The 12,239-nt window shown below is 42.9% G+C and overlaps 1 protein-coding gene across 1 annotated transcript in view; it reads right to left on the bottom strand.

Moving 5' to 3' along the window:
- The window catches only part of Egf (epidermal growth factor), a 78,567-nt gene that overhangs the window by 34,707 nt on the left and 31,621 nt on the right, over positions 1-12,239 (bottom strand). The window contains exons 7-12 of the mRNA XM_021195821.2: positions 10,671-10,793; positions 7,381-7,503; positions 6,197-6,322; positions 5,096-5,232; positions 3,853-4,001; positions 383-487 (exon numbers count right to left, since the gene is read on the bottom strand). Coding sequence (XP_021051480.1) covers positions 383-487; positions 3,853-4,001; positions 5,096-5,232; positions 6,197-6,322; positions 7,381-7,503; positions 10,671-10,793 — 763 coding nt within the window. The remainder of the gene's footprint in view (positions 1-382; positions 488-3,852; positions 4,002-5,095; positions 5,233-6,196; positions 6,323-7,380; positions 7,504-10,670; positions 10,794-12,239) is intronic.

Below are 12,239 nucleotides of genomic sequence, written 5' to 3' on the forward strand. Positions count from 1 at the left end.
ACTCTGTAGACCAGGCTGGCCTCGAACTCAGAAATCCGCCTGCCTCTGCCTCCCGAGTGCTGGGATTAAAGGCGTGCGCCACCACGCCCAGCTAGCAGTCAGCACTCTTAACCACTGAGCCATCTTTCTAGTCCCGACAACATTATAAAAAGTAGATTCATGGGATTAAGCAAAGTTGGTTAATGAGAGCCAGGAGACAAGGAAGGGATGTAAGTTGTTAGACACACTGGTTCTGAAGATCTGAACAACACTCACAGGTTTGCTTGGCTTTTGATGGCACTGACCACCTGAAGTCTTAGCACGCATTCTGGTCATGAGCATTGCAGACATGAACAACTGCATATGCTCAGACAAATGCAAGCATCTTCTCATAAATCCCTACCTGGCCTTCGGATGCACAGCTATTCCTCGGGGCCTCGAGATGTTCTCTTTGATGATTACTTGATGATGTTTCCCATTCAAATCACTCCCTCCAACAACAGACTTCCTAAAAGGTAAATATAAGTAGGGAGATGTTAGCTATCATTTTCAAATAAACATTTTCCTTTTCTCATGCTGATACATGCACATTCTCTTTCCCTCCCCGTCTGTCTCTGAGTCACATACACACATTAAGTTAGTACCAGCAAGCTCTCTACATAAAAAAATACAGCTAGGCAGTGGTGGCATTCACCTTTAATCCCAGCACTTGGGAGGCAGAGGCAGGAGGATTTCTGAGTTTGAGGCCAGCCTGGTCTACAGAGTGAGTTCCAGGACAGCCAGGGAGACACAGAGAAGCCATATCTTGAAAAACCAAAACCAACCAACCAAACAAACAAAACACCAGTTAACTAGCACCCCCTTTTGATCCTGGGCTCAGGACAGGATAAAGGGGGGCTGTTAGCAGCCTGGCAGAGACAAAGCCAGGAGGCAAATGTTTATTTAGTCTCTTTCTCTTCACAACCTTCCATTTCCTGATGGAACTTATAGAAGCCAGAGACTAGGAGGCCAGGTCACAGGGCATGGGAAGGAGGCACAAGCCAGTGCAAGGGGGGGGGGGGAGGGGATGGGATTCACAAGGCTTTCAGTTTCCTCCCACCCAGCTTCAGGGCAGATGCAGGGCTGTGGTCAGCCCTTAGACCTCACTTCGTTTCCCATGGTTTCAGTTCCTTTGTAGCCATATTCGTCTCCTTCTGAACTGTGTAACCAGCGGTAATAAAGCCACCCTGTCTGATCTCACTGTCACAGCACTAATAAGTTTCAACTGCTTGGAGCACGAGTTAGGCAATGGGAGAGAATTGAGCTCCCCATGGTGCTGTTCCATTCAGGCCAAAAGCAAAGCAGAGATGCCAGGGCTGGTGATAAGAAAGGAAAGACCCAGGGACAGTTTATTTTTGTTGTAGCTCTCTATAGAAGACATATGTATAAAGATATAAGGGACAGTTTATGTCTGTTGTAGCTCTCCACAGAAGACATATGTATAAAGATATAAGGGACAGTTTATGTCTGTTGCAGCTCTCCATGGAAGACATAAGTATAAAGATATAAGCACACAGGTATCTTTACCTTTATGGCTCAACTAACTTTAGAAGTCAGGATTCCTTAATGTTAATTAATAATTCCATAGAATTATCAATGTGTCATGCTCACATGAATGCCTTTTTTCTCAACCAATACAGCCACCCCTCTTGGTTTTCACTGACTTAGAGATGCCGCACAATCTAATACCTAGGATTAAAGTCTCGGTTATTTAAACAAAATTTCTAGCTAATATCAAGGTTTTAAAACTACAAACCTCTCATTTCCAGACAAATTAAAGGTTTTGCTTAAGCAGCTGTCTTTCAGAGGGGAGAGGACTTAAGAGGGGTTCGTTATTGCTGAAGTCTCTGGGCTGGGGGATGTGAGGTCTGGTTCTGTAGGCTCCAGCTGTGCCCATCTGAAGGCAGCGCCTGGGCAGTAGGCACTAATCACACACTGGTAAAATTAGTGGTGCCTCCTGACTGTGTGGAAACGGGAAGAGAGCTGCCTCGAGGAGCCGAGAGCTGTTGACATCTGTAACCCTGATAAACGTTTACACTTGGAACAATCACGTACTAGCTCTGTTATTACCCGCAACTGACAGGGAGAACATCCTTTTAAGTCAGTTCAACACGGGGAAGGCTGTTATTACGACAGTTATACTCGTTCTGGCAGGAGTTGATTTGAATCTGTTCTGTGACTCTGGGTCTCACCCGTACTGTCTCCTGACGGCACCCCTCTATGAAGGTTTTTGAGGTCCTGGGGCTTGAATCCAAGCCTTCACACGCTAAGGACATTTCTACCCCAAGTAGCACCCAGAGCTCATATCTGCGACGAGTCAGGAAGCACTGCCTCTGGAAATGGCTAACCCTGAGTTCCCTGGTTAATCCTGGGAAAGCTATTTTAGCACTGATTATAAATTCTCTTGATCTTCAGAGATATGAAAGCATACCTATTTAGGACTTAATAGCATTGTGGATGGGACACTCTTAGCGCAGTATCTGGCATGCTGCAATTAGTTAATAGACAGGTGTACACACAGGAAAAGAATGAAGGTGAAGGCTAAATAAGCAACCGAGTAGAAAGCCATGCTCAGGCTGGCCACGGAGAGAGCATTTCATGGGTGACTGCACACCATTTCACACTTTGGGCTCACTGTGAAGAACCTGTTTGTTTTCTATAACCAGAGACTTCCTATACACAGAATAGCTGTGCACACGCCCATGCGCCTGGTCCCTGGGACTCCGCTCTCTGAGTTGGCACTACCATTCTCCCAGACGTGAAACCCTAATTAATTTTCTTCTCCTTTTACGTGGCTGCATAAGTCCCAGATGCTCAGCACCATTCACGAGATGCTTTCCAGTGACTTGGAAGACATAGAGCACATGGTATCTCTCATGTTGTCGTCTTGTGATGGAGTCTGGTTCATGCTTCTCCCCGCCAGCAGAAGGGAAGTGGGCTTTCTTCAGCATCATGCAGGAGGGAGGGAGCCCCCTCCCCCATCCTCCTTCCTTCCTCCTCCTATCCAGCCCTGTTAGTTCTCAGGCTCACAGAGGCCACAGGCCACTCAAACTGAGAGGCTGAGAAGACAGAAATGCCCCAACTTTGCCTCTCTTGTCACCCATAAAGGGAAGAAGCCCACCCTACCCAACCACTGAAAATATCTTCCCATCCCCGGGGAGCCTTCCAATCTTTCTCTCACGCCTGTTCATCAGGGCAAGGATTTTCGTGCAAGACTTGCCACTCACAAGCTTATAAACAACCCGGGACAACCTCAGCCTCTCTGGGCTGTGAGATGAAGGGGTGTGGCCCACTGGTCCCTTTGTCCACCTGTACCTTTCTGTCCTTCGTGTTCATGCATGGCCCGTCACCTCCCTTACCTCTGTTTACACCAAACATTTGTACTCATTTGTTAAATGGGAAAATCTGTCTCTTGTTTTCAGCTAAACTGAGAGCTGACCATAAAGACAGATCCCATCGCCTTCCCTATCGTGTCTTCTGGAAGACACCTAGGAGAGAGCCTTATGCAAGCAAATGGCTCCTGATGGTGATCAGACGGGTTTGAGGCTACAGTGTTGACAGTGGTCTGAGCTACAAAGCACATGTCACTTTTCTTGGTCCTGGAAATCCTATCACTGTGGACCCTGTCCTGTGAAAGGAGTGGCCTGCTTGTTGGGGAAGGATGACACCCTTGAGGAATTGAGGAGCACGGACACCCGTGGAGCCGCCTCTCGTCCTCACCGAGTGGCCAGCCGTATTTCTCTATGTTCATAGTAGAGGATAAAGCCAGGAGAATCAATCGCCTGTTCCCTCACCTCTGTCTCCTGCAACAGAAATCTAAACCAAGAAACATACCCACTGTCTGTCCAGTAGATTCTCCGGCCAATCCAGTCCACGGCAAGACCTTCAGGCGTGTCTACTCCTTCTGTGATCAGTCTTTCTCGCTGGGACCCATCCATATTAGCCCTCTCTATCCACTTCAGGGCTGTCTGTGCAAAATATATCTGCAAGAGAGAACTAGGCATTTCTGGTTTGTATTCTAAATATTAATGTAAAATATGCATGAAGGATTAACAGCTTTTCAGTTCATGCAATGTAATTATTATCAGAGTTAGACATACATAGCTACAATAAGCCCCAACTCTGCTACTCCTGAATACGTGTAATCTTGAGCAATTTAATCTCTGTGTGGTGGTTTCAACAAGCATGGTCCCCATAAGCTCATACATTTGAACACTTAGATACAAGGAGTGGCACTATTAGGAGGTGTGGTCTTGTTGGAGTAGGTGTGGCCTGACTGGAGTAGGTGTGGTTTTGTTAGAGGAAGTGCGTCAGGCCCAGCATCTGTCTCTCCCTGTTGAGCTGGATGTATCTCAGCTACCTCTGCAGCACCCTGTCTGTCTGCATGTCACCATGCTTTCTACCATAACGACAATGCAATAAACCTCTGAACTGAAAGCCAGCCCTCATGACATGTTTTTCTTTATAAGAGTTGCTATTGTCATGGTGTTTCTTCACAGCAAGAGAAACCTTAAGACTCTGCCTAGCTCTGTCTCGTCTCTGTCTCTGTCTCTGCCTTCCCCCCCCCCCCGTGCCCCAAGCCCAATCTACCCTCTTCTCATACTAGCAAATAATTCAAGCCCTCTTGATGGGCGAGCATGATGCTGGTCTCCCTCCTGCTCCCCCAGAGAGGCAAATGAAAGGAGAATGATGCACGCAATGTCCCCAAGAAGGCAACTAACAAGGAACAAGGCTAACAAGTGTACAGGTCTCAGAGCACAGGAGTTCTTAACATTCCTCGAATGCAGCCGGGCGGTGGTGGCGCACACCTTTAATCCCAGCACTCGGGAGGCAGAGGCAGGCAGATTTCTGAGTTCGAGGCCAGCCTGGTCTACAAAGTGATTTCCAGGACAGCCAGGGCTATACAGAGAAACCCTGTCTCGAAAAACCATAAAAAAAAAAAAAATTCCTCGAACGCATATAGTTAACTTGTTCTGGGTCTAACACTGTGGCATTTTCAAGGAGCCCTGGTCATTAGTGAAGCTAAAATCCTCCACTTTCATAACCTGTTCATGCATTAAAAAAAAAAAAAGTGTACCTTGCTTTCCACAGGGTCATAATCTACAGCAAAAACCATTCCCATCTGCCGGCTGAGCAGAGTTCTATAGTCTGTTCCATCAAAATGCATGTGTCGGATGTCCTGGGAATTTGCAAACAGTAAAAGTGGCTGTGGTCCTGTTAACAAAAATTTCAAATAAGGTTGAACGGAAAATGCTTTAACCCCACAGTATTTGTGCCTCTTGCTTTTCACTGCACAATCTTCTTTACCTCCTGCAATACTAGTTTGCTCAACCTCCCACCAGGGTTACATAGGCAAAGACAGGTGGAAAGACCTTCCCCTCGTGCAAGATTGCATCCCTGGGCCCTTACTTATAGGAAGGGTGATATTAACCCAAAGCACAAACAAATCACTCTGATCTTTTGGCTGTAAACCTCCTTCACTCACATAGGATGAATTAATTCATCGATTCATTTTCCATGAGTGGGTGCTCTTCCTAAAGGGGATCATATTTGAATTATAAGGCCCCATAATCATTCTCTAGGCTCATTATGTCTTATTAGCCAAGACTTAGGCAAGCGCCACAGAATCAGAATTGCAGCATCTCAGATTATCAGCATGATCAACCCTCAACAAACAAAATCAATTTGGCATAGATCTAAGATTTCTAAGGGTCATGAAGACAGAAAAGATGCAATATCAGCAGATGGAAAGAAGCAACTGAAGCATAAAGGTTTACATTAAAGTTGAAGGAAAAAGAACTTGTCAAAGTATAATGATTACTATACTTACCAGAAAGATCAAAATCAAACAGTCAACAAATATCTATTTAATATCAGTTAACTATGAAGCTCTTTAAGACCATTCCCCATGATGGCCTTCCTATCTACTAAAGTTAGCAGACCCTACCATAAGTGTCGGGAAGCCCCTTAACTTAGAAATAGTCTTCATTATTTATGTTGCAGTTACTTATATCATTCATAGTAACAAAATTTATTTCCTACTCCCAACATTTTCTTTTCAAATCATACTTTCCACCAGGAATCTGGAAGCAATTTAACTTTGCATATTTCTAATATAATACTATTTTTGTGTAATCTCTTTTTCAAGGAGAGACTTTCCAACAACCACGGCACTAACCTGAAGCTGCACAGCTCTTTCCGTCTGATTGTAGGTCATACCCAGGAAAGCAACCACATTCCCAGGATCCTGGCCTGAGAGGAAGACAGATCTGGCTGCATCCACCATTGTCAGGCGATGAACAACCTACAAAAACCAGCCACCGGTAATGATGTTATATCACACAAAATCAGCCGCCGGTAATGATGTTATATCACACAAAATGTAACTTTTTTTTTCAGAAAGTACTCTGAGGGACCAACTATGTACCCTTTAGACCCATTTTCTTAGTTATTGGTACTGCTGCTGCCATCAGGTTCATCTTCAGAGTTTAGAGGAACTGTCAGTCACAGTACCCTCTTCCCCATAACCCAGCATTTTGATGTTAACCCTTCACATTCCTTTGGTCCTCATCCTCGTGTTCCACCACTGAGTTCAGGAACACAGGCACTGGCAGCCACCTTTGAGTTTGTCCTAACTCTTCTGCTTGGGTAGTACAATTTTTCTACCTCATACATTTTGGGCCTCTTGACTTTGGCCTTTTTGATTGTTTGTTTTGTTTTTCAATGATCTTAACTAACTTTCTTTTCAATTCTAGATTTGGGTAATACTGAATTCCACCAAATAGGTGTGTTGGTATTTTGCAGATTTTATTTAAACAGTTAAAAACTACTTAAAACTCTTGTGCTAGCTGGGTGTCGTGGCGCACACCTTTAATCCCAGTACTCAGGAGGCAGAGGCAGGCGGATTTCTGAGTTTGAGGCTAGCCTGGTCTACAAAGTGAGTTCCAGGACAGCCAGGGCTATACAGAGAAACCCTGTCTCGAAAAATTAAAAAAAAAAAAAGCACTAATCTTGAGTTCCATGCAGACCTCTGTGTGCTTACATCTTTAGGAAGAGAAAAGCATGAGGTTACATATTAGCTGCCAACGATAGGCTGCATGCTTCTGGCAGCACTAAGGTCACATGAGGGGTTTACACCACACTGCTAGGAACTGGAAATGCTCCAGGACTAACAATGTCAAAGAACATTCTAGAATCCACTCTACTGTCTTAAAAACCTCCTGAATTTACCTAATCTAATACATAAATGTCTTTCAATATGTGATCATTGGAAGACCGAGCCTGCTTTGGCGATAGAGTAACATTTTCAGTGTCTCTTAGAAGATTCATATTGTTAAGGCAACAGAAGGCCAATAAACTCACCAGAGCATGTCTTCCCATCTCTCCTGAGCACTGAACCTGAGGGACAGATGCACCGGGGACCATCTGATGTCAGGACACAGTCATGGCTGCACTTTGATACGTTGCCTGGGCAGGAAACAAGTTCTAATTAAGAAGAACAAAGTAAGATTAATGTTAAATTGGGTTGTGAAAATTTGTTATAATCAGTTGCTACTCTGAAAGGAGAAAGTTGAATTAAAAAAATCTAATATTTATGAGATACCACAGTATTGAGAAATACCAAAGCAAGGAACAATGTGTCAATCCAAATAAAAAAGGTAAAAGCTAGGATTTTGGGAAACTATCTCCAATCTCCTATGAGTTTCTCCTATTTTGAATAAGATTTTTAAAGTTGTTAGACATTAGAATTCCAAAATATTTTACTTAGAATTTTTTTAAGATTTATTTATTATTATATCTAAGTACACTGTAACTGTCTTCAGACACACCAGAAGANGGCGCCAGATCTTGTTACAGATGGTTGTGAAACACCATGTGGTTGCTCGGATTTAAACTCAGGACCTTCAAAAGAGCATTCAGTGCTCTTAACCACTGAGCCATCTCTCCAGCCCTTTACTTAAAATTTTACCAAGTGATTCTGGAGATTACAAATATTGGAAACAGTAAAGGTATTTTGTATATGGCTAAATGTTGGAAGAGAAATGAAAGGCTCTTAACAAATACCAAAGTTTATGATAAATGCACAGGAGGACACCGTGTATGTGTGCTTTTGTGCAACTTCAGAACACTGGGAAGTGGAACCAGGAAAAGACAGATGACCAGGAAAGGATAGAAAATTCAGATTAGAAAAGGCTCCCACTGGGAGTGATGTCACACGCCTGTAACCCCAGCCACAGAAAGATGAGGCAGGAGAACCCCAAGATCAGTGCCAACCTGCACTGCCCTAAAGAGACTGTGTCAAAACAAACGTAATGAAAACAAACCCTTCAAGTGCATACAAGCTTGTGCTAGAGAAGGTGGTTTTTTTAATGGGTGTGCATATGAAAGTCCAGCAGTAGTACAGAAATCACTGCATAGTGATTTAAGCAAACTTAAACACTACTCTATACCTTGCATAAAAATTAACTCCAGCAAACTTGAACACAATCTTGAAATGTCTATCATAAAAGTTCTAGAAGCTTTGAGAATGAAATAAAACTGTATGTGTTCTTGTTGGCGTATGACGGGGCTTATACTCAACCCATTTGCATCCAGTGTTTTAGGGCATTCACTAATGGGTTAGAAGCAAGCTCATACGTGCAATGATGATAGGTAATTTGCATACAGTTCATTATTTATTATCCATCAATTTCGATGAGTCTGGTTTCATAAACCCAGATGATATACCGACAGACCTATTCTCTATCATCTGATACAAGGCTACATAGTAAGCATGATTTCAAACACGTGTCTGTTCATTAGTCATGCTAAGAGTGAATTAAAAACCAAGACTAAAGGATATCTGAGTACGCAATCCTAAATTCACACCGGGGGGGGGGGATCCACAAGAATTCACAATATTCTCTTTTTCCCTCTTTTTAAAGTACACTCTAACATTGATGCCTCCCCAATCTAGAAATAACTAATTCACAAGCAAATTATATCCTCTAAATGCAAAGTTTCATGTTTGGTTTGCCTTATACGGTAAGAATTGTCTCTTGGGAAAGCAGGCAGTTAATGAGGTAACATTTCCTTCATAAAAGCTTTCTAATTAATAATTAGAAAGAAACGGAAGGACCACAGTGTTACTTCAAAACTATTGGTGAAATAATAGATCTAGGAAATATTAAAATGTGACTGGTGAGTGCTGTGACAGGCAAAGGGACACTGGCTAATCTCACAGTACAGAGGAACAACGGGGCATATCTATATCTTCGTGGAAGTACAAATACATTTATAATGTACTCCAGCCAAGAAACATCAATGCCGAATCTAATCCAGTCCATAGTTATAATTGCAAGTTCACAGAACATTGAAGGGACATTTAGAAAATGTAATTGACAAAACCCATAAAGCAAACAGCTCTGGAGCAAATAAAAATAGTTAATTTAGCCAGGCAGTGGTGGTGCACGCCTTTAATCCCAGCACTTGGGAGGCAGAGGCAGGCGGATTTCTGAGTTCGAGGCCAGCCTGGTCTACAAAGTGAGTTTCAGGACAGCCAGGACTATACAGAGAAACCCTGTCTCAAAAAAACCTAAAAAAAAAAAAAAAAAAGTTGGGCTGGTGAGATGGCTCAGTGATTAAGAGCACCGACTGCTCTTCCTAAAGGTCCCGAGTTCAAATCCCAGCAACCACATGGTGGCTCACAACCATCCGTAACAAGATCTGACACCCTCTTCTGGTGTGTCTGAAGACAACTACAGTGTACTTATAATAAATAAATAAATAAATAAATAAATAAATAAATAAATAAATCTTTTTAAAAAAGCTCACAACTATCTGTACAGCTACAGTGTACATACATACATAAAATAAATACATAAATAATTTTTTTAAAAAGTTAATTTAATTAGCAGTATTTGAGAGATAAGAAGAATCTATGAGAGACAGGAACATCAAGTTAAAACATGTTATTCAAATAAATCCGTTATGTATAGGGCTTTTTAAAGATGATGCAAACTAGCCACACCCTCTGCAGCATAGGCAGGCATATGTACACTTGAAGGTTTTGCTTTTTGTTAAATTTTTGTAGAGCCACATAATAGAAAAAAAATGAGATTTGACGCTTTTATGAATTACTGTCAATGTTAGGGGTATAACAGTAATATTATGATTGTATCTAAAAACTGACAGATATTACTCTAGGGGATTATAGTTCATTTTTAGTTGTAATAATGTATCACCACTGGCTATTATATGCCTCCCTTCTAAAGATACACAGTGAAATATTAGATCACATAGATTAAAATAGAAATATACATGTTTATTTGTTTATATAATTTTATTTCCCTCACCCCGGAGTTTTTCTTTTCTCTTTTTCAGTAGGCCTGTAATAGAACCTAGTTATACATGTGGTTGTTGGTTTTTAAGACAAAGTTCTTCTATGTAGCCCAAGCTGGCCTTGACCTTGTGATTCTCCTACCTCCACCTTTAGAGTGCTGGGATGACAACTAATACCACAATGTCCAGCTTCAACTAGCTGTCTTATAAAGGAAAGTGAACTACAACCCCAGGTAAGTTTGATGCACACTGCTCACCGAAGACCATCAACTCAGATCATTAGGTGCATTAGTGAAGATAAAAGGACGCAGTACTGACTTGCTGCGGCTTACCGTGACACCGTTTCCCATCAGGAAGCAGAACAAATCCTGTGGGGCACGTGCAGTGATAGGATCCAGGGGTGTTTTCACACCCAAGAGTACAGCCGTGATTCTGAAAGGCACACTCATTGACATCTGCACAATGACAACAGCAACCCATGAGTATCCTTGAAAAGGAATTGTGATATCCCAAACTGACACACAGTGGGGGATCTCACGCTTGCTTCCAGGGCAGATCACCATGGGAGGGTTATCTCTCCAGCTCTCAGAGAGGGCGACAGAAATCAGCTCAGCGCTCACAGGAGTCCTTCCTATCGGCCCAGGGTTACTTAAGAGACCACTTCCTTGCAGTTTCAGACAGGATTTACCCTTTGCTAAAAAGTTTAGACAGGGGATGGAGAGATGGCTCAGCAGTTAAGAAGAGTGTGTACTGTGCTCACATACATAACATAAATAAATCTTTAAAAAAAAGTTAAGATGAAATCCTCTAGAAAGCTAGAAACTCCTTTTTGTGACTCTGAGAGTTGATCTGAGGGTCTTATGTGTGTTAGGCAAGCACTCTACCATCTGTCACTGAGCTGCCTCTCTCCCTCCTCTCTGCTTGAGAAAGGGTCTCCCTATGCCTCCACAGCTGGCTTGAACTCACCAGGAAGCCCAGGCTGACCTTGAACCGCAGTCCTACCATTGAAGCTGGGGTTAGGATAGTCTAGCCACTTTAGGATACTTCCGGTTCTGCTTTTGGTCTTTGCCCTCCTCAGGAGGGACACTTCTCAACAACTCTGCTCTGACTGAAGTGCCAGGCTTCCTCAGCATCAGCTCACTGGGCATAAGCAAGGGACTGTTGAACGTGGTGTGTACCACTGCGCCTTCTAAAAAGCAAGTTACTTCTCCAGGGCTCCAGAGCTGATTCTACTGGACCAGGAATTTCCAAACAGGAGGTCTAGACAAGGAAGCGGCTGGATTCAGTTTCTCGGGGTTCTCTCTAGATCTCACGTGGGGTAAGATAAGTATGGAATACTCTGAAAGCTGGCGGTAGCTATGGAATTACTCATAAAACATAAAATTTAAGAAAAGAAATTGCTCATCCTGATATTTGGCACAAAGTCAAAATAAAAGAGAGAGAAGAGAGAGGGAGAAGGGGGAAGGGAGAGGGGAAAGAGAGATAGAAAGTTAGTTAGTTATTAGCTGCATACTCAGAAACCCAGAAACCTCTGGCTTAGTTGAAGAGATGGCTCAGAGGTTAAAAAGCAATTGCTGCTCTTTCAGAGGACCCGAGTTCGGTTCCTAGTACCCACACCACGTGAGTACCCACACTGTGTGGCTCACATTCTTAATAATAGGTCTAGAGGATTCCATGCTCTCTTCTAGGCTCCACAGGCACCAGGCACGCACGTGGTGCACAAACATACATGCAGGCTCTCGTGCATACCATATAAAAATAATAAATCGTTGTTAAAAAATAAAGAAAATCTTGGCCTATTATCAGTCCCTCGGCAACTCCCTAATGGTTTGCACCTAGCAACAAAAGTCTACAAAAAAAAAAAAAAAAAAAAAAAAAAAAAAGATCCATGTAAAACACAG

Source organism: Mus pahari, chromosome 4 (assembly GCF_900095145.1).
Source record: "Mus pahari chromosome 4, PAHARI_EIJ_v1.1, whole genome shotgun sequence".
Taxonomy (NCBI): domain Eukaryota; kingdom Metazoa; phylum Chordata; class Mammalia; order Rodentia; family Muridae; genus Mus; species Mus pahari.